Source organism: Tamandua tetradactyla, chromosome 6 (assembly GCF_023851605.1).
Source record: "Tamandua tetradactyla isolate mTamTet1 chromosome 6, mTamTet1.pri, whole genome shotgun sequence".
Lineage (NCBI taxonomy): Eukaryota > Metazoa > Chordata > Mammalia > Pilosa > Myrmecophagidae > Tamandua > Tamandua tetradactyla.
This window is the reverse complement of record NC_135332.1, coordinates 37,885,743-37,913,559: the sequence shown is the minus strand read 5'-3', so window position 1 is coordinate 37,913,559 and position 27,817 is coordinate 37,885,743. Positions and strand designations below refer to the sequence as shown.

At 43.7% G+C, this 27,817-nt stretch overlaps 1 protein-coding gene across 2 annotated transcripts in view; it reads left to right on the top strand.

Moving 5' to 3' along the window:
• Positions 1–792: 792 nt before the first annotated feature.
• Positions 793–27,817, top strand: part of TRIM25 (tripartite motif containing 25) — a 43,375-nt gene continuing 16,350 nt past the window's right edge. Inside the window, exons 1-5 of one of the 2 annotated variants that reach the window (XM_077164865.1) lie at positions 793–1,474; positions 5,442–5,537; positions 8,887–9,120; positions 10,266–10,437; positions 12,065–12,130. In XM_077164865.1, coding sequence (XP_077020980.1) covers positions 878–1,474; positions 5,442–5,537; positions 8,887–9,120; positions 10,266–10,437; positions 12,065–12,130 — 1,165 coding nt within the window. In that variant the 5' untranslated portion in view covers positions 793–877. The remainder of the gene's footprint in view (positions 1,475–5,441; positions 5,538–8,886; positions 9,121–10,265; positions 10,438–12,064; positions 12,131–27,817) is intronic. The other variant, XM_077164866.1, reaches the window with a different exon arrangement.

Below are 27,817 nucleotides of genomic sequence, written 5' to 3'. Positions count from 1 at the left end.
AAAATATTAAAGGAAAGAAATCTAAATGAACCATTTAGAAAAAAATATCCAAACTCCAATACTGTATTCATTGTGCGTGGAAACCTTTGTTAATCTGGGTGTGTCCAAACCTCATGAAAGTAGAAATGGGAATTTTTAAATTATGTTAGATGGGTGGAATGGAAAGAAAGCTTCAAGTTCGGGTCTGGATTATGATAAGACCATGGGCTCCAGCCTTCAAGGATCAACGCCCTTCTGCCAGAACCCAGGAACAGGGAAGACAGAGGATTAAAAAAAAGAAAAAAGGGCAGTGTCCTTTATCCTTAACTGTTCCCACAATTGTTACTTTCAAAAGGCCTTTCCTGATAACTAGATCAGCCCTGTTGGCCGTGGCGGCGGAGGCATCTTGGATGGGCTCCTCGGGAGATGACTTGCTCCAGGAGCAAGTTTGTGCGGAAGCCGGACAGGACCCCGGTGGCTGTTACTCTCGGGTGCGCGACACTCCACTCCGCCTGTCCGTTTCCTCATCCGCAAACGTCCCGGGGGTCGCGAGCACGATCTGAAACCCCTGGCCCCAAGCGCCGAGCCCAGCGCGCCGCGCCCTCTCCGCAGGAGCCGTCGGGGCCCCTCACGTCGCCGACCGCCGTCTGGCAGCGCCAGCTGGTCTGAGGCGCCAACCCGCCGCGCCCCCCCGCGGCGCGCCCCTCCCCCGCGCGCCCCCCCCGCGGCGCGCCCCTCCCCACGGGCCGCCCCCCCCCGCGCCCCCACGTGACTTCCTGGAAGGCCGCGGTCCCGCCCCGAAAGCTGCTCAGTTTCGTTTCCTCGGCGGCCTCCGGGCGATAGTGCAGGAGCCGCGGCTACCGAACCAGCACGTCCCGACCCGTCCCCCAGGAGCGCCATGGCGGAGCTGTGCCCTCTGGCCGAGGAGCTGTCGTGCTCCATCTGCCTGGAGCCCTTCAAGGTGCCGGTCACTACCCCGTGTGGCCACAACTTCTGCACGTCGTGCCTGGACGAGACGTGGTCGGTCCAGGGCGCGCCGTTCAAGTGTCCCCAGTGCCGCGCGGTCTACCGGACGCGGCCGCAGCTGCAGAAGAACACGGTATTGTGCGCCGTGGTGGAGCAGTTCCTGCAGGTCGAGCTGGCCCGGGAGGAGGCCACCGACGGCTGGACGCCGCCGTCCCGTCCTGTGGAGCCCAGCTCGTCCAGCCCGGTGGCCTGCGACCACTGTCTGAAGGCCACTGCCGCCAAGACGTGCCTCGTGTGCATGGCTTCCTTCTGCGAGGAGCACCTGCAGCCGCACCTTGACAGCCCCGTCTTCCGGGACCACCAGCTGCAGCCGCCCATCCGGGACCTGCTGCGTCGCAAGTGTCCCCAGCACAACCGGCTGCGGGACTTCTTTTGCCCAGAACACGGCGAGTGCATCTGCCACATCTGCCTGGTGGAACACAAAGCCTGCTCGCCTGCGCCCCTGAGCCAGGCCAGCGCCGACCTGGAGGTAGGGGGAGTGGGTGAGGGGCAGAGGGACAGGCTAGAGCCAGCTGGGTTGTGCAGATGGCCAGGCTGGTGGCATCCCTGCCATCCCCTGGGTTCCCCGGGGGAACTGATCTTCTGGGCCTGAGGCAGGACCAGTCACAGTGTCAGAGTAGAAAGAAGCTGGGACATCATCCAGCCCTCCCCCATCATCCAACCTTCTGCCATCATCTGTCCCCATCCACCCACCCATTTTACGGAGGAGACAGCTGAGGACACAAGTGAGGTCTCTTGCCTAGAGCTTCGTATGGTATTTAGTGAGCATTTTGAACATCAAATATGAGCTCCCGGAGTTTCCTCCAGCATCTAGGAGATCTCTTATTATTTCTACTTTACAGTTGAGGAAACTGAAGTCCAGTAAGTTAATGTAGTCTCAGAAAATACAGTAACTGGTTGAGAAAGCAATGGCACCCAGGTTGCTTTGCGCAATTTGCAGTTTCCCTCCATGAACCAGCCCCATGTCTAGGTCTGTTCATACCTGGAGGCTTGAGGTCATGTAAGCCAAAGCCTTTGGTGAATCAGAGAGTTCTGTTGACCAGGGAGGGTAAGTTATTAGAGGATGGGGGGGAGACAGGGGGCAGAGCCCCAGGAATTCCTAGATATGACCACAGGGAGAGCCGACTGCTGTGTCATGGTGTGCTCTGTCCTGGCTGGATAACTTGGAGCACAGGATTTGGCCTCCGAGTCTGGATCCTTACTGGGTAAACAAGGAGACAAAACTGGATTCCTAAGGGGCCTCGCAGGTCTGTGGTCTTTAATGATTGGGAGTGCGGGTCGGGGGAGTGGGTGGACACAGGCAGAGGCTGGGAAAACGTTATCAAGCCACCTTGAGTAGCGTACCACCCTGGCCTCCAAAGATGGCCTCATTGCATTTCATTCTCATAGTACTGTTGGACAGAACAAGGACTGTTCTCGCCTTGTCGGAGGAAACATGAGGCCTGGGTAAGGTCAGGGGGAGATCTGTGGTGGCGCCAGAACCAGTGTCCAGGCCTCCCTGCTTCAGGCCACAGCCCTTCCCTGGCCATGTCTGCATCCAGGCCTGAGCTAGGTGCGTCTGCGCTCTGTCCTGACTCTAGACCTCAAGGCGCTTCCTGCAAGTGGACCTCCTCTGAGATGCCACCATCCTAGGAACCACTGCCTGAGTCAGGGCCTGTCACAGGAGAGAACCTGCCCAGCTTTTGGAGCCCTGCTCTGGCACGGTTTTGGGCAAGTCATTACTGTTCTCAGAGCCGAGGCTCCCTTGGCTGTCCGGTGGACTGATAGTATTCTCTCCCCACCTCACTGGGTGTCGGGAGGCTCCGGAGAGGTGAGTTGCATAGAAGGTGCTTTGTCTACAGGCCCCTGTGTCAGACCATGTGGCTGGTTTACGTGGCTTGGGCCAGAGCTGGGCGTTGAGAGATCTGGGTTTGAATCCTGGCTGCTCTTCTTAGCTAGGAAGTCATAACATGAGGATTAAATAAGGCGACCCATAAACCAGTGTTTCATAGTAAAATCTCTGTTGAGAGCTGTCTTATCATTTGGCCTAGGGAGAGAAGAGCAGCCCCCTGGGGTCAGACCATCTGGATCTTCTTTGCTTCAGGGTGCACGGGCCTGCGGGCGAGGCATGGGGCAGCCTGGCATTTGCAGAGAGGCTCTCCTAGAAGTTCCTGCCCCTGGAGGCAGAAGACAGCAGGGATAGGCCATGCTTCCTCAGCCTGGCTGGGAGCCACAGCTCTCATTTAGCCTCCAAGCTGGAGTCTGCTTCTAGTTTATTAGGTTCTGTACGTGCTTTTAATCCTTAGAACAGGCCTTCCTTGGCCCTCTCCTTCCCCACCCCTCGCCCCAATTGCCCTGGCTTACTGGGCTCTTTAATCGGTCTGCTTTTTTGAGCTCTGCTGCCACTCACTGCTGAATGTAGGGCACCCTGGCCTTGTGCGACTGGCTTGTCTCAGCTACTGGTGCAGGTGGACTCAGGACTTTGGTGACTGTCTTGGAGAACACAAGTGCCCGGGGGTCAGTCTGTGAAGGGACCTCAGAACTTCAGAGGGTTCTCTCCCCTTGATTAGGGGACTGTTGCCGCTGGTCAGAGCCACTGGGTCACTGTCCTTTTGTCTGGAGACATGTGGGTCTCTGGCCACAATCAAAGGACTGCCATGCGTGTTGATTAATGGCGGTAAAATCTTTCAAATACAGGGTTCACAGGTACAGTACTGAAAGTACCCTTGGAAATAAAATACGTGGCAGCCCCTAGGATTTGAAGTCTCTTCAATCCCCAGAACCCCATGAGGCTCCATCTGCTTGGGCTTGGACTTCTGCTCTTGGCCTACACCCTATCTCGGACACTGTTAGAGGCCAGGTCAAAGAGCATTGTCACAGAGGTCAAGCCTGAAACATCACTGGTGACTTGCGCTCTTGGGGTCCAGTTAGCTTGGCTTCGGTCCCTACTCCCAGCCCTTCCGTGTGACTCTCACTGGGTTATTCAAATCTAGGTTGAGGGTCAAGCTCAACTCCCAATAAACATGGGTGGAGTAGAAGAGTCAGGAGAGGGGAGGGCAGGACCAGAGTGTGTTGAGCCAGCTAATTAGGGGAAGTAAAAATTGTTTTCTAGAAATTTCCAGTGTGCTCAGCTTTAGCACATGCCTGTGATTGTAATACCTTGATCTAAACGGTACCAGTTAATAGCAGTGTGACCTTGAGCAGGTCACTTAATAGCTCTGTGCCTTAGTGTCCTCATCTGTAAAATGGGGGTAATGAGTCCTTACTTCCTCAAGTAATGAGTTCTTAGCTTTAAGTCAATGCATGGAAAGCACTGGAGTGGTGTCTGACATCTAGTAAATACATAATAAATGTTACTATGGCGGTTTTCCTTCTCATTTTCGCACCCCAGCATTACCTGTGAGCAGAGAGGCAGGATAATCAGTAATCAGATATTGATTTTGAAACATTATTGAAATCATATCTTCCTTCACAGTTTCCTTTTGTTTCCGGAGATGGCTAGGGGCCAAATGATTCTGAGTACCTTAATTCAGTTTCGGGGATTGAGTCTGTTTGCAGCTTGGCTGCAGCTCCTGCGGGCTGGTCTACTGCTAGTCCATTCTTATTCCTAAGGGGAGCCCTTGGTGGTCCCAGCCTGGGGGGTTACTAGGTGAGCCATGGACTCTGATTGTTGTCCCTCTGGTTCCTGGAGACTGTCAGGGGCTCCAATCAGCCGTCTTGGAGTTGGCCGATGCCCCTGGGGAGAACATTCCCAGGTGCTAGGCTATGTCTCTGGATTTCTTTCTCCTAGATCTTGACTCCATGACCTTTTTCTGCCTTGTTAGCTCTCCAGTGCCTTTAAGGAGGCTTTTGTTTGTTTGCTTTTTTTTTTCTGATATCTTACCTGCAGTTTGGGTCCTGTGCAGTGGGAGGGGTGGCCCGAATGACTTCACCTCTATTATGGAAGCAGCTGTCCAGTGCCTTCTGTCTCTGTGTGAACTCAGTCCCCGGGCTGTCCTCACTTCAGTGTTGACAGCTGTAAATGGGTAACAGTGAAGAGACTCTAAGAGTCCAAGCTGACATCAAGCCTGTCCTTTTCAAGATCCAGGCATAATGCCGAAAACTTATATTATTTCATTTACTCATTCCAGAACAGCCCTGGGAACTGGGGAATGTTGTTATCCGTCTTTGGTGGACATGGAAGCTGAGATGAGAGAATGTTGCACAGCCGGGAACTGGGATTTGAACCCTGGTCTGTCCGGCTCCAAATCCTGGACTCTGAGCGACTTGACTGTGCCCCCAACTGGATGAAGGGAGACAGTGAACATGGGAATGCTTTGGAAAGCTAAAAGCAGATGAGAGCTGGGGTGGAAGAATCACCTGTTGGGGAATGGGTTTGATTCAGGGGGCGTGGCCCTGTTGTCGGGCGCTGGGGCGAGGCGGGGCTGCGCTCTCACCCGGCTTGGTTTTCTCCACAGACCAAGCTGAAGAATAAACTGACCGTCATGTGTGGTCACATCAACGGCGCATCCAGAGCGCTGGATGACGTGCAAGCCAGGCAGCAGGATGTGCGGGTGAGTGCCAGCTGTCAGTGCCAGCTGTGGGCCTCGCCGGCCTCCAGGCGGAACAGGCTGGCTCCGGCCTTGAGAAGGCTGGTGTAGGCTTCACTTGCCAGTGTCAGGATTAAACTGACCAGTGTACAAAAAGTCACGTACCCCTGAGAGATCTCTTGCAACCTCAAATTGAAAAGTATCTAAAAGCCCAGAACAGGAGCAAGGTGGGGGCGGTGCGGGGGCGGGGCAGGAGGATCAGTAAAAAGCATAGTTAAAAGAAGTAGTAGTAGAGAAAGTGGTTATGATATAAAGTAGGAAAAAACAGGAAGCAAAATGGTTGCAGCCATTTATTAAAAGGAAGTATATTAATGTCCTAGGACGCTGCAAGAAATTTCTGCAGCCTCGATGGCTGAAAACTACAGAAGGTTGTCATCTCACTGTTCTAGAGATCAGAAGTCCGGAATCCAGGTGTGGTCAGGCTGTGCTCCCTCTGAAGGCCCTAAGGGAAGCGCTTTCCTTGTCTCTTCCAGCTTCTGGTGGCTGCATCACTCCAGTCTCTGCTTCCATCTTCGCAGGGCCTTTCCTCCTCAATCTGTGTCTCCTCTTCTCTCTTATAAAAATGCTCATTGTTGGATTTAGGGCCAACCTCTGTAATCCAGGATGGTCTCATCTAAAGATTTTTAGCTTAATTGCTTCTGCAAAGATCCTTTTTCCAAATAAGGTCACATGTACAGGTTCTAGGATGTGGACGTAACTTTTGGGGGGCCACCTTTCAACTCACTACAGGCCAGATAGGAAAAAGACTGGAAGGAAGTACAGTAAGAGGAGAGCAGTAGCAGTGTTAGAGTGGTAGAATTGGGGACTCCCCCCCCCCGTTTTTTTCAAAGTTTTGTACAATGAGGTTACACTGCTTTTATATTAATAGAAGATTCCTTTTTAAACGACCTTGTCCTGGAGCTGTAGCACCCAGTTTTTATTGTGGCAGCTGTGCCTTAATTAGACAACATCCGGGTTAGAATACCCGCTCCGTCGAATACTAGCCTGTGTGACTCTGGTCATGTTGGCAGATCTCTGAGCCTCAGTTTTCTCCTCTGTACACTGGAGTCACAACTTTCCTTTCAGAAGCTGATTATGAGGCTTCAATGAAAGGATGCTTGTGAAAGCACCTGTGTTGATTACGGGACAAGCTAAACTGCCGTAACAAAGATGCCCCTGAAGTTCAGAGGTTTAAATAAGGTGGCTTATTTTGCTCACTGTGACTGTTCGGATGCAGATGTGAGAAGCCTGGCCTAGTACGATGGATCTGCCCTTGGTGATTATTCGAGGAGTTAGGACTCTTCCATCTTACTGTTCCAGCACTCCATAGAGTGTGGTCCTGAACTCAGTAGGGTATGGCCCTCAACTCTTTGGTTGAAGTTAAGAGTTGGGTCATCATTGCATCTGTGTTCTAGCCTGTTTGAAGAAGGGTGGGGAAGAAGTAGAGGAGGAACCATTTCCTTCCTTTTTTTTTTTTCTTTTTTAAATTTTTATTGGAGAAGTTATAGGTTTCCAGAAAAATCATGCTGAAGATACCTATTTCCCATATATACCACCTCACACGCAGAGTTTCCCCTACTATTAACACTGCATTGGTATAACCTTTGTTACAATTGATGAAACAATATATAAATTATACTATTAACTGTAGTTTGTAATTTACAATAGGGTTCACTGTGTTACATGGTCCTACATTGTTGTTTTTTAAAGTTTTATTCTAGTAACATCTGTACAATCTAAAATTCCCCCTTTTAGCTACATTCAAATATATATGTCAGCGGTGATAATTACATTCGCAGTGTTGAGCCACCATCACTGCCATCCATTATCAGAACTTTTCCATCATCCCAAACAGAAACTCTGTACCCATGAAGCATTAAGTCCCCATTTCCTATCCGTACCCTCGCCCTGGTAACCTGTATTCTAGTCTCTGACTCTGTGATTTAAGCAGTTTCCTTTTAAGCAGGTCGCTTGGCAAAGCACATGTTACTTCTGCCCACATTCCATTGTCAGGAGCTTAATCAGACGGCCAGACCTCGCTACAGGGGGGGGCTGGGAACTGGAGTGTGTCTGGGCAGCCACGTGATCGGCTGAAACCCAAGGAAGAGGGACAATAGAGAACAATGTTGGTCATCACATTGGAGGTGGCAAAGTAACAAGATGAAGAAATAGTTGAATTCCATTCTCTTTGTATCTTTTGTGCGTGTTTCTGTGGCCATTTTTTAAAAAATTTTATTTGTATTTTTTTTTTTCTGTTGGTCATTTTTGATTCTGCACTTTTGAGGTTACCCAAGATATAAAATGAAACTGCAGCTTCCAGAGCAGTGCTGGCCACTGCATATAATGCAGTCTCCCGTAAGTTTAAACTAGTTTGAATACCATGTGAAATTAATCTTAATAAAATGTCTTATTAAACTCAGTATATCTGAAATAAAATTTCAAGATGAAGTCAATCCAACAAAGTGTTACCGAGATATTTTTGCATTCTTTGAAAGCTAGTCAGTATGTATTTTACACTTATAGCACATTTCATTTTAGACTAGCCACATTTCAGGTGTTCAGTAGCCACGTGTGGTACATGGCTATGGTTTTGGACTGTGCAGTTCTAGAGAATGATCTTTTCTAGAATTTTTCTAAAGCTGTTTCATGCCATTTCTTAAAAAAAACAAAACAAATTATCCACGTACTGCTTCCCAGCTTAAGGATTTATCACCAATGCAGATGAAGCCCTCGTCTGCTTCTTCCTCTCTCCATTCTTCTCTTCCAGAATTAAGCACTATCCTGATTTTTACACTAATTTCCAGGTATTCATACTTTCATTTTCTATGTATGCCAGTCTTTAGCAATCTACTACCATTCTGTTTCTTTCTAAGCTTTATATAAAGAGTATCATAGTCAATGTATTCTCCTATGAGTGGTTTTATCCTCATGAGGATTTATCCATGCATAGCTCCAATATGTTAAGTTTCAATACCATTAAATATTCTGTCCTCTGAATAGTCCACACCTCTGTATCCACTCGTCTTGGTGGACATTCAGTCTATTTCCAAGGTTTTGCTGTATCAAGCAGTGCTGCTTGTGAACATCCCTGTGCATGTCCCTGGGATAAGTGTTGAGAATTTCTCTAGGGCATATTCCCAGGATTGTAGCTGCTGGGTCCTAAGGTTTAAGCGCCTTCAAACCTAGTCCCTACTGCCAAATCGCTCTCCAGAGTGGCTGTAACCAGCCTGTACTCCCACAGGGTATAAGCGAAGAGTTCCTAGTGCTGCACATCTCACTAGTACTTAGCATTTCTGCCAGTCTGATGGGTTCCGTCTTGTCCTGACCCTGCTAGGAGACTGCAAACAGGAAACTGGAGCAGCTTAGACAAGAATACATGGAAATGAAGGCTCTCATCGATGCTTCAGAGGCCAACTCGTTGCGAAAGATAAAGGAAGAGGAGAAGAGGGTCAGCAGCAAGTTCGACAGCATTTACCAGATTCTTCTCAAGAAGAAGAGTGAGATCCAGTCCCTGAAGGAGGAGATTGAACTTGCCCTGACTAAGGGGGATGAATTTGAGTTCCTGGAGGTGGGTCTTGTGGAGGGCAGTCAGTCCCCTTCGATTGTTCCTCTGCCTCAAGTCTTCCTGTTGATTTAGTTGCAGTAGGGCCTGTGAGGAGTTGTTTTTTCTACGTTGGGCTGAAAGGGTTGTCAGAAGCATCCCTGAGGCACACACTGTTAGTTCTCTGTGCTTCATAACCACTTACCACAACCTTAGCAGCGTGGAACAACATGCATTGATAATCTCACCGTTTCCCTGGGTCAGGAGTCTGGGTGTGACTTGGTTGAGTCTCCTGCTTAGTGTTGCAACCCGCAGTTGAGGTGTCGGCCAGTTTGCGTGCCTTCCTGGAGCTCACACTCCTCTTCCAGGCTCCTGCAGGTGTTGGCAGAATTGAGTTCCTTGCAGTTGTAGGGCTGAGGTCCCTGCTTTCTTGGTGGCTTCCAGTGAGGGGCTGCTCTCAGTTCACAGAGGCCCCACAGTTTCTTGCCACATGGCCTCTCGCAACTTGGCAGCTGGCTTACTTCTTCAGAGCCAGCAGGAGAATTTCTTTCTCCCGGAATGCCCAGGACCTCTTTTCTGGGCTTTTGCCTGATTAAGTCAGGCCCACCATTTTGATTTCCTCAAAACCAACTGATTTGGAATCTTAATTACAGATGCAAACTTTTTTTCCTTTGCCATATGTGTAATCTAATCATGGAAGTGATGCCCACTCACTCAGGAATATGGGGCTTGCATAACAGGGGGTAGGACCTTGGAGACCATCTTAGAATGTTGCCCCCAACCTCTTCCTCCCACCCTTTCTTCCCCAGGCCCCTCTGCCTTTTCCGACTCTGTGCTCCTTAGCGTGACCCACGGGGTCCTTGCTTAGCAGGCTTTGGCTTTGCCATTAATTGGCAAGAGTTCCTGGTGGGTCGCTTGTCCCTTCCAGACCTCAGTTTACCCCCCTTTAAGATTGAGGGAGCTCCACTGTCTCTTCCAGCTTTGATTGCTCTATTTTAAAATGGTACTTGGTTCTTGAACCTGTGGTGACTTCTGACCTGTAATTTGAGAAGGTCGATTGGATTTAGCACCCACGAGCACAGGAAATCTCCTCTCTGGGCATGTGAGGACTGAGCTCAGGCAGGCCCTGGCTTCCCTAGAGGTACCTGCAGTAATTTCCTGGCTTGTTTCAGAAAGCGTCAAAACTGCAAGGAATCTCAACAAAGTCAGTCTACATCCCCAAGATTGAGCTAAACAACGAGCTGATAAAGGGGGTCTATCAGGGGACCTTAGGCCTCAAAAACGAGCTGAAGGGGCACATCAAGAAGTTGCAGGAGAAGAAGCCCGAGGAGTCCTTCAACCCAGGTAACCATGATCAACCCCCGTATCCCCCCACTGGGGAACCTCGAGCGCAGATGGGTCCCTTCCGCATCTGGGAAGGTGTGATGGGATGGAAGGTGGGCGTGTGTGATCTAGAGCATTTGGGCTTGGTGTTCAGGGATCCTGAAACTGCCACCCTCCATCTGAGTGGGTGGGTGGGGAGGCTTTCCTCCATCCTGAAAAGTTTTGGGGGCCTGTTGGACAAGCTTTCTGGACAAATTCTTTTTCTCTGTGATCATCGAGGCAGACTGTTACAGGTTTTGAGTGGAATCTGAGTTGTCAGTGTATTTGGTGGGGGATGGCTAATAATTTTGGGGTCAGAGTAACCTGGAATTCCTCCTCGACTCCTCCTTTCCTTCTTCCCCGTAGCTGATCTATCACCAGATTTTGAGTCTTAAATATCTCCTGACTCAGTCTGGTGGTCCCAGTCCTCGCCACCACCAGCCTAGTCCTAGTTGCCATCACCTGTGCCCCACAACTGTGGCCGCTTTCTAAATGGTCCTTCCACATCTGCTCCTGCTGCAGCTTTTCACAATACAATTCTGATCTCTTGGGACCTTTTGCCCCTCACCCCTTGCAGGAACTTTCCATTACTCCTAGATTACAGACCAGACTCCTGGTTTACAAGCTCCTAGGCCCTGCCTGTCTCTCCAGCCCTAAGGGGTGCTTGCTGACCTCTCTGCATTCAGTGCCTCAAAAATGCTAAGCTTCCAGCCGCAGGGCCTTTGTATGTGCCTAGAGGGCTCAAACTCCACAGTATTCATCAGATAATTCCTTCTTGCTCAGTTGAAACATTGCAGTTGTCACCACTCCCACTTGTCAGACTGCAGCAGGTCATAGGATCATTATCATCCCTTTGGATCCCTTCTCACATCTCTTGTTTTACTCTTCCTTGGAATTCCTGCCTGTCTCCCTCATTAGCCTGTGATTTCTATAAGGCCAGAATCTGTGTCGGTTTTTTTTAGCAGTTGCTGTTGTTCTGTAGACTGTGCTCTGCAGTCCCGAGGCAGGGACACCTGTAAAGCATTATGTAACGCAGGGAATGGACTTGAGTTTCAGCTGAGCCAGCTGAGCATCCTTGCAGAAACGCCTCTGAAACGGGTCGTGGTGTGGCTCCGTGGCGCGTTGCGTGTCAGAGTACTTTGTAGAAGGTGAAGCTGCTGATGGATTCGCCATGCAGATTTGTTTTCTTGCCGTGTCTATGATCAGTGGTCTAGGGGTGGCGGCATGGTGGAACAGCAGTGGGAAAGGAACTAACATTGATTGAGCATCCAGTTCATGATCCCATGGTCTCGTTCGGTGGTTATGTCAACCCTGAAGAAGGGGGAGTCGTCCTGTTTGTACTTATGAAGAGCCTGAAGTTCAGAGAGGTCACAGAGTAATGGTGGAGAAAACACTGGATCTCGGTTAAACATTTATGCTAGAGAAAAAAGGGAACACACCACTTTGGCCCTTCGATTATATTGTTTCTAGCTCTTGTAAATGGTAGGAAGGGGAGGGCAGTGGAAATGGCTGTCTATGTAAACAGTCTACCCACCCACCCATAGTGGAGCTGGCTTCTGGGTTTGGTGGGTAAGAGCCACGTAAAATAACCCCTTCTTCTTTGGTGCAGGTGACTCTGGAGCGCCTGTCCCGCCATCCACGAACAAATTGCCACACCCTGTGAAGAAGATTCCAAGTAAGTAATCTCCCACGGCCCCCGTGGTGACATCATGGCTGTGGCTGGTGGGTACGCTGGGTGGGTTTCACTGCTACTCCCGGGGGGCCACAGCCCATTGTAAGTGGCTGTGAGTCCTCAGGCCTGCTCTGGAGAAAAGTCCGGCTACAGACCCGGTGAGTGGAACTGGAAGGAGCTGTGGCAGAAGCCACTTACAAGGACTTACCCATCAGTCTTGGATATTTATCTGGACCAGCAAGATCACCAGAGCTAACTTATTTCAAGAAATCTTATTACAACAACATTCTTGGACTTGGAAAGAGGCCCTGGAGGAGTTTGACACTGGTCCCAGTGGCTCAGTACTCTTCAGCCTTTATGCTGTAATTTGCTTTTGCCATCACAGTGTTTCTCTACCTTTCCTTCATGATCACCCTTCCCACCACCCAGAGCCTTTTTTTTTTTAAACTTTTTTTTATTAATTAAAAGAAAAAAAATTAACAAACAAAACATTTAGATATCATTCCATTCTACATATACAATCAGTCATTCTTAATATCATCACATAGTTGCATATTCATCATTTCTTAGTACATTTGCATCGATTTAGAAAAAGAAATAAAAAGACAACAGAAAAAGAAATAAAATGATAATAGAGAAAAAAAAGACTATACATACCATACCCCTTACCCCTCGCTTTCATTTACCACTATTTCAAACTGAATTTATTTATTTTTTTTTTTAAAGGAAAGACAGAGAGAAGGAAGGAAGGATGGAAGGAAGGAAGGGAGGAAGAAAGGGAAACATCTTTAAACATTTTCTTGTTTTTATTGTATTTTGTTTGTTTGTTACATGGGCTGGGGCCGGGAATCGAACCGAGGTCCTCCGGCATAGCAGGCAAGCACTTTGCCCGCTGAGCCACCGCGGCCCGCCCTGAATTTATTTTAACATTTGTTCCCCCTATTATTTATTTTTATTCCATATGTTCTACTCTTCTGTTGATATAGTAGCTAAAGGGAGCGTCAGGCATAAGGTTTTCACATTCACAGAGTCTCATTGTGAAAGCTATATCATTGTTCAGTCATCATCAAGAAACATGGCTACTGGAACACAGCTCTACATTTTCAGGCAGTTCCCTCCAGTCTCTCCATCACATCTTGGATAACAAGGTGATATCTACTTAATGCGTAAGAATAACCTCCAGGATAACCTCTCGACTCTGTTTGGAATCTCTCAGCCATTGACACTTTGTCTCATTTCACTCTTCCCCCTTTTGGTCGAGAAGGTTTTCTCAATCCCTTGATGCTGATTCTCAGCTCATTCTAGGGTTCCTCTCAGTCCCTTGATGCTAAGTCCCAGCTCATTCCAGGATCCCTGTCCCACGCTGCCACCCAGAGCCTTTTAAAGGCAATTTTTTCCTAATTGCTCCTTCTTTCCCGTGGATGTTTAATACCAGATATACTGTCTCTCTGTTTATATGCCATGTTTTGGACATAAAGAGAATAATATTTTTTCACTGCCCCACAACCAATTTTTGTCCCGTTGGGGTTGATATCATTGTCACTGAGAACACGTGTTCTCTTGGCATGGGGGCAGAGGGAGAGTGATGACCTTCAGTTTCCTGCTACATCAAATTTGGACCATGCTGGCATTGACACCACAGGGTTATTGTGAGTGAGGTTCAAATGAAACACTGATTGGAAAAGCACTTTTTATAATCATAAAAACGTCATTGGGAATTTTGGTTAGCTATTACTGTTTTCCTACAAAATACTCAACCAAAGGAATGATATCCACATACCATTGGTGTGTTGGGAGGATAAGAGAAGTCCAAGTTCTTATTGGTTTGTTTTTAATGTTTAGGTTGTCATTAGCAGGCAAATGTGTGTTGTCAGTCCATGAATGGAAATGCAGTCAGGGGCTAGGATGCCAGGGTTTAGATAGAAGAAGGAGCTTTTCAGCTTAGCTGGGAAATTTTGTGTGATAAACGAATTGAAAGAGTAAGTGAAAAGTACCTCAAACCTGTGTCCTTAAGTGATACCTCTCCTGAAAGCTTCCTCACCACGGCCCCAAACCCTAGCCACCGCCCTTCACATGTTCTTCCCATTGACAAGCTGTGGATGCTGGCTCCTCAGGCAGGCCTGTTCCCCAGGGAGACCATACCCTCCTGCCTCAGCAGAAGGACAAATTGCCCCATGTTATGGACCTTTGAAAATAGTTGGGACCATGAAAATTAAATGTACAAGTGAAGTGGGGCCTGTATGTTGGAAGTGGCTCAAAATAGACTGGAAGTGACGTCATGGAAAGTAGGAAGCTCCACTGAAATAACCCATTAAGCTGGAAAAAAAAACATCAGACTCAGCTATTTTGGAATTCTGGAACCTGACCAGACACTTACAGAAATCTGGGGATCTCCTGATGAAGGGAGAGCTCCTGAATGTCAACATTTAAGGAAGTCTCAGGTCACAGGCTGACCAGAGAGATAATAGAATAGTACCTCAGTGACTGCACATACAAGGATTGCAGACTTTGTAAAGATAGTTTGGAAAAGTCACTATGCAAATGGACAGTGCCAACCATCGCTAAACAACAAAAGCAATCGCTAAGAAAGAAGGTGGAGAACCCAATTTCTGGTTGCCACATTATAACACTCAAAATGTCTGTATCTCACGAGAGCCCATGCAGCCAGAGACCTTTGGAGATGAGGAAGGAAAATGCCCCCGGGGGAGCTTCCTGAAACAAGAAGCCTGGAGAGAAAACTAGCAGATGTCGCCATGTTTGCCATGTGCCTTTCCAGTTGAGAGAGAAACCCTGAATATCGTAGGCCTTCTTGAACCAAGGTATCTTTCCCTAGATGCCTTAGATTGGATATTTCTATAACCTTGCTTTAATTTGGACATTTTTACAGTCTTAGAACTGTAAACTAGCAGCTTAATAAATTCTCCTTTTTAAAAGCTGAAAAAAAAAAAAACAAAAAACCACATGGCTATGCCATGCCTGAAGTCCTTGTTCACAAAAACTGTGAGATAATAAATATTTATTAAGCCACTAAAAAAAAAAAGTCTGTGTCAACAAAAAAATTACAACTACAAAGAAATAGGAAAATATGACTCATTCACAGGAAAAAACCAGATTTGACAGGAACCATCTGTAAGGCAGTTCAGACATTGAAATTAATTAATTTCAATTAAATTAATCTAATCCCTATTCGGTACTGTATGTTTGAAACTGTAATTAGATCATCTCCCTAGAGATGTGGCTCAATCAAGAGTGGTTGTTAAACTGGATTAGATGGAGACCTGTCTCCACCCATTCGGGTGGGTCTTGATTAGTTAACTGGAGTACTCTAAAAAAGAAGACATTTTGGAGAAATCTGGAGATTCAGAGAGAGCAGAGAACGCTGCAGCACCACGAAGCAGAGAGTCCACTAGCCAGTGACCTTTGGAGATGAAGAAGGAAAATGCCTCCTGGGGAGCTTCATGAAACAGGAATCCAGGAGAGAAAGCTAGCAGATGATGCTGTGCTCTCCAGGTGCCCTTCCAGCTGAGAGAGAAACTCTGACTGAGTTCACCATGTGCCCTTCCACTTGAGAGAGAAACCCTGAACTTCATCGGCCTTCTTGAACCAAGGTATCTTTCCCTGAATGCCTTAGATTGGACATTTCTATAGACTTGTTTTAATTGGGACATTTTCTCGGCCTTAGAACTGTAAACTAGCAACCTACTAAATTCCCCTTTATAAAAGCCATTCCATTTCTGGTATATTACAATCTGGTAGCTAGCAAACTAGAACAGTAGTTAAATATTGTAAATCAATTGTCTCAAAATGTGCTCAATGAAAAACTAGTCAGCCAAGAAGGTAGTGTAAGGTGCTCCAGGGTATTCTCCCTACCCCCCATAGAATCTCTGAACAACTAGCTAAAACTGGCAGAGCCATCTCAGAGCTCCAGAAAGCAGTACTACAACCCTCTGGAAAACTAGGGGAGTGCGGAATCATGAAAAAGCAGCTTGAAAAATGGTAGGTGAAGCTTGTGGTGCCCTGGGATCCCTTCCTCAACCCCCTCCCAACTCAGTGTGGAGCCGGCCTGTGTTCCCGTTATGGATCCCTGACCGTGTTCCAGTAGAAGCAGAGTAACCCCTGTGTATATACTGGTGTGCCCGTATATCAGTGACATTCTATGAGGTAGAAGGCTGGGAGATTGAACTAGGATACTTATCTCAGGATCCTTCTCATAGAATTTGTCCTGGAGGTAAAAAAGCAACTTTCAGAGAGCTAAAACAGTGAATTAAATAATTAAGTCTAAGAGGTTTGGGACAAAAGACTATCCTCTTTAAGTCATATAATAGAGTACCCAGGAGTAGATAAAAGTCTGTTTCAAAGAACGAAGATAGGGCATTTCCTATAAACTGAGAATTCCTAAGGCCAGGAGCAATTACAAGTACAAAACAAGAAATGGGCTCCACTAAGACTCAGATAAGACAGACAGTACCCTGCTTTTTGCGTTCATTGCAAGCTGAGCTTCTTGATAGGAGGGCTAAACTCTGAAGGAGACCACCAGCCAAAGCAGAACCAATTTGCAGACTATGAAAGGTGCTTTTTTGCCTTCATTTATTTGTTCTGTTAGTTCCTGGCACTCAAGGAAATCTCTGTCATATCCCTAGCTGGATCCAAACAAAGAACAGACGGCTCAGGGACTATATCCGAGTTAGCACTCTAAAATGTTAAAGTGCACAAAATGCAACACAAGATTACAGGACAAAAAAATGGGAAATGATGACCCATTCAAAGGAATAAAGTAAAAATCCGGAAACCAACAACAAAGATGACCAGACTTTATGACATACCATCAAAGACTTATAAAAAGATCATCAGTGTACTCAAGGAGAAAAAGGAAAACAGAGAGAGAACTGAAGTATATCAGGAAAATGATGGATAAACAATATGAAAATCAATAGATAGAAATTTTAAAAGCAACCAAACAGAACTGCTGAAATTGAAGGCCATAATAACTGAAACGAAAAATTCCCTATAGGGTTTCAACAGCAGGTTGGAACTGGCAGAAGAAAGAATCAATGATCTTGAAGACAAGAGAGTTGAAATTATTCTGGCCCTGGAACAGAAAGAAAAAAGAATAAGAAAAAGCGAACAGAACCTAAAAAACCTGTGGGATACCATCAAGCATACCAGGGTACACATTAGGGGAGTCTCAGAAGGAGAAGAAAGAAAGGGGCAGAAGGAATATTCAAAGAAATAATGGCAGAAATCTTCCACAACTTAACAAAAGACATGAATATTCACATTTAAGAAGCCCAACAGAATAAACTCAAGGAACTATATCCAGACACACAGTATTCAAACTGTCCAATGCCAAGGACGAGGAGGGAGTTAAGCAAACTGCCAGAAAAAGAAAAAAAAAACTGTCAGAGGAAAGCAATAAGATGTATTCAAAGAAATCCTAATAAGATAAAATGTGCCAATTTCTTTCATGGTTTCAACAGAAACCAGGGAGGCAAGAAGGCAGTGGGATGAAATATTTAAAGTGCTCAAAGAAAACAGGTGCTAGCCAAGAATTTTATATCCAGTGAGACTTTCTCCCAAAAATAAGGGAGAAATTAAGACATTCCTAGATAAACAAAAGTTGAGGGAATTTGTCACCAGTAGACCAGCTCTATAATCAGTGTGAAGAGTGTTCTTCAAACTGAAAGGAAAGGACACAAGACAGTGGATTGAAGTTACATAAAGAAATAAAGACCTCTGGTAAAGGTAACCATGTAGTATGATTATATTGTATATTTTGTTATATGACTCCATTTATTTTTTTTTTTTACTTCTTACCAGGTTCTAATGTGCAAATGCATCAGAAGTAATCATACATTTATGTTTTGGGATTACAGTATATAATAATATAGTTTGTAACAACTATGAAAGAGGTGGGGGGATGAAGGAGAATAGGAGAAGTATATGTGTATGCTATTAGTGTTAAGCTGGTATAAAATCAAATGTGATTGTCATAGATTTAGGATTTTAAATTTGAGCCCCATGATAACCACAAAGAAAATGTATGAAAAATATATACCAAAAGAAATGTGAAGGGACTCAAAATGTTGCAGTATAAAAAACCAAAGAAATAGGAAAAAGGTATTAATGGAAGAATTGAGGGTCAACTAAGCTCTAAGACTTACAAAGACGAAATTGAAAAAATGGCAGGAAAGCCTATATTATCGGTAGTTACTTTAAATGTAAATAGATTAAACTTCCCAGTCCAAAGTCAGAGATTGGCAGAATGGATAAAAAAGCATGACTCAACTATATGATATTTACAAGAGACTCACCTTAAATTCAAAGACACAAGTATGTTTAAAGTGAAAGGATGGAAAAAATAGATACCATGCAAATAGTAACCAAAAAAAAAAAAAAAAAAAAAAAGCCAGTATAGCTCTACTGTCATAAGATATATTAGACTTTAAGTCCAAAACTGTTAGGAGGAAAAAAGAAGCTCCTTATATCCTAATGAAAGGGTCAATTCAATAAGAAGACATAGCAATTATAAATGTATCATACTTAGTGATAAAACCCTAAAATGTATGAAGCAGTTATTGATAGATTTGAAGGGAAAAATAGACAGTTCTACATTAATAGTAGGAGACTTCACTATACCACTTTAAATAATGGATAGAGCATCTAGACAGAAGATCAGTAAGGAAATCGAAGATTTGAATGATACTATAAACCAAGTAAACCTATTGACATATGTAGAACAGTTGACCTCACAGCAGCAAAATACACATTCTTTTCTATTAATTTTTTTAATTTTTATTAATAAAATCGATCAACATACAACATGAACATTCTTATTGTATGAACAGTCCATACTTGGTATGCAATCAGTGGCACACAATATCATCACAAGTTGCATATTCATCAACATGATCTTTTCTCAGAACTTTACATCACTCCAGAAAAAGAAATCAAAAGAAAAAACTCATACATACTATACCTCTTTCCCCTCCCTCACACTGACCACTAGTATTTCCCTCTGCTTGATTTATTTTAACATTTGTTCCCCCTATTATTTATTTATTTTTAATCTATATATTTTTACTCATCTGTCCATACTGTAGATAAAAGGAGCATCAGAACAAAGTTTTCACAATCATACAGTCACCTTGTGAAAGCTATATCATTATACGATCATCTTCAAGAAACATAACTACTGGAACACAGCTCTGCAGTTTCAGGCACTTCCCTCTAGCCTCTCTAAATATACCTTAAACTAAAAAGGGGTTATCCATATAATGCGTAAGAATAACCTCTAGGATAACCTCTCGACTCTATTTGAAATCTCTCAGCTATTGACACTTTATTCTGTCTCATTTCATCTTCCCCCTTTTGGTCAAGAAGGTTTTCTCAATCCCTTAATGCTGAATCCCAGCTTATTCTAGGATTTCTGTCCCAAGTTGCCAGGGAGGTTTACACCCCTGGGAGTCATGTCCTATGTAAAGACGGGGAGTGAGTTTGCTTGCCATGTTGACTGAGACGTAGGCAACACCTGAGCAACAAAAGAGGTTCTCTTGGGGGTGACTCTTAGGCCTGATTTTAAGTAAGCTTAGCCTATCCTTTGCGAGGTTAAGTTTCATATGTACAAACCCCAAAATTGGGGGCTCAGCCTATTGCTTTGGTTGTCTCCACTGCTTGTGAGAATATCAAGAATTCTCCACTTGGGGAAGTTGAATTTTCTCCCTTTCTCACCATTCCCCCAAGGGGGCTTTGCAAATACTTTTTTATTTGCTGTTCAAATCACTCTGGGATTTATTAGGATTCACTCTGGACAACCTACAAAATCTCATGCCCTACTCGAGGTTCCATGTACTATGGTGTTCAATTAAGCTGTCCACATAAGTTATATTAGGAAATGCACTAGTCAAAATATAAAGTTTGCACCAAATGAACATTTTTTGCTTTAGTCTTATGCATAAGCTTCATGAAACAGGAAGCCAGGAGAAGAAGCTAGCAGATGATGCCATGTTTGCCCTATGCCCTTCCAGATAAGAGAGAAGCCCTGACTATGTTCTCCATGTGCCTTCTCACTTGAGAGAGAAACCCAGAACTTCATCGGCCTTCTTGAACCAAGGTATCTTTCTCTGGATGCCTTAGATTGAACATTTCTATAGATTTGCTTTAATTGGGACATTTTCTTGGCCTTAGAACTGTAAACTAGCAACTTATTAAATTTCCCTTTTTTGAAAGCCATTCTGTTTCTGGAATATTGCATTCCAGCAGCCAGCAAGCTAGAACAGATTTTGGTACCAGAGAGTGGGGTGCTGCTGTGGTTTGCAAATACCAAACATGTTGGACAGCTTTTTAAATGGATAAGGGAAAGATTCTGGAAGAGTTGTGAGGAGCTTGACAGAGAAGGCCTAGAATGTTTTGAAGAGAATCTTGGTAGAAATGTGGACTCTAAAGATACCTCTGACCAGGCTCTAGACACAGATGAGATGTGTGTCATTACAGACTGGAAGGAAGAAGAGCCTTGTTTTAAAATGGCAGATAATCTGGCAAAATTGACGAGTGGCTTTGGCTGGAAGGCAGATTTTAAAAGCCATGAACTTAGATATTTAGGAGAAGAGATCTCCAAATTAAATATGGAAAGTGCAGCCTGGTTTCTCCTCACAGCTTATAGTGGAATGCAACAGGAAAGAGATAAGCTGAGAACTGAACTCCTGGGTACAAAGAAACCAGAGGTTGATGTTCTGGAGAATTCTAGGCTTCCTGGAAGGAAGACCCCAGAGAATAGTGTCCCACATGAGGCCTTGGCCAAATGTGGAACCAGTCAGCCATTTTGGAGAAAGCCAGGATTGGACATGGAGTTATCCAAGAAGGATTTGTGGAAGCTCCTTATGTCTGATGGGCATGATTCAAGGCTATTGCATAGAAAGCCAATGAGAGTGTTGCGGGATCTGTATAAAGACAACCACTGCCAGTCGAGACTGAGAGGGACAGAGAAGGGACACATTGGAGGAAAAATGACCTCAGAGGCAAAACCATGGAGGCTGAGGTCTGAGGTCAAGGAGACTCAGGCCAGGAGAATGGACCCATCCAAGCCCGTGAAGAGGGTGAGTTTGCCTCTCCCCGAAGGCAGAGGATGGGCCTTCCACCTTGTTGCAGTGGAAGAGTCAGGCCTTGGAGAGAGTGAAGCACATTCCTTGGGGTTTGGGGAGAGCCTGGCTACCACCACATGTTGGGGTTGAGCATGTGCCCCGTGATTTTGATTTGCATTTTCCTAATAGCCAGGAAAGTTGAGCATCTTTTCATGTGCCTTTTAGCCATTTGTATTTCCTCTTCTGAGAAGTATCTGTTCATGTCTTCTGCCCATTTTGTAATTGGGTTGTCTGTCTTTTTGTTGTTGAGTTGAACAATCTCTTTATATATTCTGGATACTAGACGCTTATCTGATATATCCTTTCCAAACATTGTCTCCCATTTTGTAGGCTGTCTTTTTACTTTCTTGACAAAGCTCTTTGATGCACAAAAGCGTTTAATTTTGAGGAGTTCTCGTTTCTTTCTTTCTTCAATGCTTGTACTTTGGGTGTAAAGTCTAGGAAACCACCTCCTATTATAAGATTTATAAGATATTCCCCTACATTTTCTTCTAAAAGCTTTATGGTCTTAGATCTAATGTTTAGGTCTTTGATCCATTTTGAGTTAATTTTTGTATAGGGTGTGAAATAATGGATCCTCTTTCATTCTTTTGCATGTGGATATCCAGTTCTGTAGGCACCATTTATTGAAGAGACTGTTCTGTCCCAGGTGAATTGGCTTGACTGCCTTATCAAAGATTAATTGTCCATAGAAGAGAGGGTCTATATCTGAACACTATTCGATTCCATTGGTCAGTATATCTATATTTATGTCTGTTTGAACCATTGTAGCTTCGTAATACGCCTTAAGGTCAGGAAGTGTGAGACCTCTGACTTCATTTTTCTTTCTCAGAATATTTTTAGCTATTCAGGGCACCCTGCCCCTACAGATAAATTTGGTTATTGGTTTTCCTATTTCTGCCAAGTAAGTTTTTGGGATTTTAATTGGTATTGCATTAAATCTATAAATCAATTTAGGTAGAATTGACATCTTGACTATATTTAGTCTTTGAGTCCATGAACACGGTATGCCCTTCCATTTATTTAGGTCTTCTGTGATTTCTTTTAGTAATTTCTTGTAGTTTTCTTTGTATAGGTCTTTTGTATGTTTAGTTGAATTTATTCCTAAATATTTTATTCTTTTGGTTGCAATTGTAAATGGAATTTTTTTTCTTGATTTCCCCCTCAGATTGCTCAGTGCTAGTGTATAGAAACACTACAGATTTTTAGGTGTTGACCTTGTAATCTGCCACTTTGCTGTACTCATTTATTAGCTCTAATAGTTTTGCTGTGAATGTTTTGGGGTTTTCGACATATAGTATCACATCAGCTGCAAATGATGAGAGTTTTATTTCTTCCTGTCCAATTTTGATGTCTTGTATTTCTTTTTCTTGTCTAATTGCTCTGGCTAGATCTTCCAACACATTGTTGAATAACAATGCTGATGGTGGACTTCCTTGTCTTATTCCTGATCTTAGAGGGAAAGTGTTCAGTTTTTCCCCATTGAGGATGATGTTAGTGTTTCATATATTCCCTTTATCATGTTGAGGAAATTCCCTTCTATTTCTATCCTTTGAAGTGTTTTCAACAGGAAAGGATGTTGAATTTTGTCAGATGCCTTTTCTGCACCAATTGAGATGATCATGTGGTTTTTCTCCTTTGATTTGTTGATACGGTGCATTGCATTAGTTGATTTTCTTGTGTTGCAAACTTGGGATGAATCCTACTTGGTCATGGTGTATAATTCTTTTAATGTTCTGCTGGATTCAATTTGCAAGAATTTTGTTGAGGATTTTTTGCATCTATATTCATTAGAGAGATTGGTCTGCCATTTTCTTTTCTTGTAGCATCTTTGTCTGCCTTTGGTATGAGGGTGATGTTGGTGTCTTAGAATTTAGGTAGTCTTCCCTTCTCTTTAATTTTTTTGAAGAGTTTGAGCAGGATTGGTACTAATTCTTTCTTGAATGTTTGGTAGAATTCACATGTGAAGTCATCTGATCCTGGACTCTTCTTCTTTGGGAACTTCGTAATGACTAATTCATTTTCTTTACTTGTGATTGGGTTGTTGAGGTCGTCTGTTTCTTCTTGAGTCATTGCTGGTTGTTCATTCCTTTCTAGGAAGTTGTCCATTTCATCTACATTGTCTCGTTTATTAGCATAAAGTTGTTCATAGTATCCTCTTATTACCTCCTTTATTTCTTTGGGGTCAGTGATTATGTCTCTTCTTCTGTTTCTGATTTTATTTGCATCCTCTCTGTTCTTTTTGTCAACCTCGCTGTTCTACTTTGCTGCCTGCTGGAGTGCAATATACCAGAAACAGAATGGCTTTTAAAACGGGAATTTAGTAAGTTGCTAGTTTACAGTTCTAAGGCTGAAAAAATGTCCCAATTAAAACAAGTCTATAGAAATGTCCAATTTAAGGCATCCAGGGAAGATACCTTGGCTCAAAAAGGCCAAGAACATTCAGCGTTTCTCTCTCAGCTGGAAGGGCACATGGCAAACATGGCAGTGTCTACTGGCTTTTTCCTGGCTTTACTAAAGGGGCTCTCTCCAAAATATTTTCTGTTTTAAAGGATTCTAGTAATCAACTCCACCTTCAATGGGTGGAGACACACCTCCATGGAAATCATCTAAGCAGAGCTTACCACCCACAGTTGGGTGGGTCACATCTCCATGGAAACAATCAAAATGCTCCCACTCAGCAATATTGAATGAGGATTAAAAGACATGGCTTTTCTGGGGTCTACCACATATTCAAACTGGCACACTCTCTAAGGGTCCATCAATCTTACTGACTTTCTCATAGAACCAGTTTCTGGTTTTGTTGATTTTCTTGATTGTTTTCACATTCTCAGTTTCATTTATTTCTGCTTTAATCTTCATTATTTCTTTCCTTTTGTTTGCTTTGGGGTTAGTTTGCTGTTCTTCCTCTATTTCTTCCAAGTGAACAATTAATTCCTCATTTTTTGCTCTTTCTTCTTTTTTGATACAGCATTTAGGGCAATAAATTTCCCTCTTAACACTGCCTTTGCTGCATCCCCTAAGTTTTGATATGTTGTATTTTCATTTTCATTTGCCTTGAGATATTTACTGATTTCTCTTGTAATTTCTTCCTTGACCCACTGGTTGTTCAAGAGTGTGCTGTTAAGCCTCCATATATTTGTGAATTTTCTGGCCCTCTGCCTATTATTGATTTCCAACTTTATTCCTTTATGATCTGAGAAGGTGTTTTGTATGATTTCAATCTTTTAAAATTTATTGAGAATTGCTTTGTGACCCAGCATATGGTCTATCCTTGAGAATGATCCATGAGCACATGAGAAAAAGGTGTATCCTGCTGTGTGGGGTGTAATGTTCTATAAATGTCTGTTAAGTCTTGTTTGTTTATTGTATTATTCAAATTCTCTGTTTCTATATTCTTTGTCTAGATGTTCTGTCTGTTGATGAGAGCGGAAAATTGAAGTCTCCAACTATTATCGAGGATGTGTCTATTTCTCTTTTCAGTGTTTTTAGTGTTTGCCTCATGTATTTTGGAGCACTCTGGCTCAGTGCATAAATATTTATGATTGTTACGTCTTCTTGTTGAATTGTTCTTTTTATTAATGCATAGTGTCCTTCTTTGCCTCTTTTAATTGTTTCACATTTGAAGTCTAATTTGTTGGATATTAGTATAGCTACTCCTGCTCTTTTCTGATTGTTATTTGCATGAAATATCTTTTCCCAATCTTTCACTTACAATCTAAATTTATCCTTGGGTCTAAAATGGGTCACCTGTAGACAGCATATAGATGGGTCCTGTTTTTAATCCATTCTGCCAGTCTGTGTGTTTTGACTGGGAAATTTAATCCATTAACATTTAGGGTTATTACTGTAATGGCAGTACTTTCTTCTACCATTTTGCCTTATGGATATTATATGTCATATCTAAATTTTTTTTCTTTTTACCTTTACTGATAGTGACTACACTCTTTTCCACATCTCTCTCTCCTGTCTTTTCCTATCAGTCTCTAGTGCTCCTTTTAGTATTTCTTGCAGAGCTGGTCTCTTGGTCACAAATTCTCTCAGTGATTTTTTTGTCTGAAAATGTTTTAATTTCCCCCTCATTTTTCTTTCTTTTTTATTCTTTTTTTCTTCCCTCATTTTTGAAGGATGATTTTGCTGGATATAGAATTCTTGGTTGGCAGTTTTTCTCTTTTAATATCTTAAGTATATCATACCACTATCTTCTTGCCTCCACAGTTTCTGTTGAGAAATCTATGCATAGTCTTATTGGGCTTCCCTTGCATATGATGGATTGTTTTTCTCTTGCTGCTTTCAAAATTCTCTCTCTTTTTTTTGATCTCTGACATTCTCATTAGTAAGTGTCTTGGAGTACGTCTGTTTGGATCTATTCTGCTTTGGGGTAAACTGCACTTCTTGAATCTGTAATTTTGAGTCTTTCATAAGAGTTGGGAAATTTTCAGTGATAATTTCCTCTCTTAGTTTTTTTCCTTCTTTTCTCTTCTCTTCTCCTTTGGGACACCCACAACATGTATATTCATGCACTTCATGTTGTCATTCAATTCCAAGTCCCTGCCCATATTTTTCCACTCTTTTCCCTTTATTTTCTTTTGCTTGTCGAATTTCAGATGTCCTTTCCTCCAGTTCATTAGTCCTTTCTTCTACCTCTTGAAATCTAACCTTGTAGGATTCCATTGTTTTTTCCATTTCTTCTACTGTGACTTTCATTCCCATAAATTCTGTGATTTGTTGTATCATATCAGGCTTTTGATTTCTTCTTTTGTCTCTTGCCTTCTTTATATCCTCCCTGAATTCATTGATTTGATTTTTGATGAGATTTTCCATGTCTGTTCGAACATTCTGAATTAATTGTTTCAGCTCCTGTATCTCGTTTGAATTTTTGGTTTATTCCTTTGACTGGGCCATATCTTCAATTTTCCTAGTATGATTCGTTATTTTTTGCTGGCATCTAGGCATTTAATTTCCTTAATTAGTTTATTCTGGAGATTGTTTTCACTTTTTTTTAACCTAGGGTTTTAAACTTGCTGGATAACTTTGTTGTCTGTCTGTTCTTTAACATTCTGTTCAGCTTATTCTAGTCCTTTAGCTTAGGTTTTAACAGACCAGAAATTTTCATATCTTGTTTTCTTGTTTCTTGCCCTGTCTGTATGGTGCCCCCTTTTTTTTCTCCCATAGGAGGATGTTCTAGTTTGCTAGCTGCCAGAATGCAATATACCAGAAACAGAATGACTTTTAAAAAGGGGAATTTAATAAGTTGCTAGTGTACAGCTCTAAGACTGAGAAAATGTCCCAATTAAACAAATCTATAGAAATGTCCAATCACAGGCATCCAGGGAAAGATACCTTGATTCAAGAACGCTGATGAAGTTCAGGGTTTCTCTCTCAAGTGAGAAGGCACACAGTGAACACGGTCAGGGTTCCTCTCTCATCTGGAAGGGCACTTGGCGAACACGGCGTCATCTGCTAGCATTCTCTCCTGGCTTCCAGTTTCATGAAGCTCCCCAGCATTCTCTCCTGGCTTCCAGTTTCATGAAGCTTCCAGTTTCAAGAAGCATTTTCCTTCTTCATCTCCAAAGGTCGTTGGCTGGTGGACTCTGCCTCATGGTGCTATAGCATTCTCTGCTCTCTCTGAATCTCCTTCCATCTCCAAAATTCCTCTTTTATAGGACTTCAGAAACTTATTAAGACCCACCCAAATGGGTGGAGACATGTTGTCACCTAATCCAGCTTAACAACCACTCTTGATTAAATCACATCTCCAGGGAGATGATCTGATTACAGTTTCAAACATGCAGTATTGAATAGAGATTATTCTATCTCTATGAAATGGGATTTTGATTAAAACATGGCTTTTCTAGGGGGCATACATCCTTTCAAACCAGCACAGAGGGTCTATTAGGTATTATAGACCCCAGTCAGATTTTCCCAGACCAAACTGGCCTCCTCTCAGGAGGACTTTTCCACTGAGGGTGAGACCCAGCAGTTGAAAGGCTTTCCTATGAAGCCTCTGGACTCTGCGTTTTTCCTATCCTGCTCAGTATGAGTCACTTGTCTGCCTGCAGGTCCTGCCAGCATAAGGTGATGTGGTACCTTTAACTTCAGTAGACTCTTCCCACTGCGGGTGTGGTTGAGACAGAGGAGAGGCTGTAGGCTGGCTTTAATTGCTTCATTTTCCAGAAACTGGATCCGAATTCCTTGAGGGAGGGATTCCACCTGAGTTGGGCCCCTCCCCTCCTCTCCTGGGGAACGCACAGCTCTAGACAAACTCTAAGACAACCTTAATTCTGCCCTTGCCTGGGGCAGTTGGAGCCTGAGAAGCCCTGCAGCTGTATCCAAAGAGCAGTCAAGCTGTAGAAACACAGCCACAAAAAAAAAAAAAAAAAAAGAAAAAAATCTTTTTCAGAGTAGGACCCCCATTCCTCGGATTTGCCAATCATGAGCTTAAGTTAGTATGTTGCTCTGTGTCTCTCCAGGTCCTGTGTGCCCCCTCCTTTCCTTCAGGGCCCAGACCATTATCTTTCTTCTTCTTTTTTTTTTTACATGGGCAGGCACT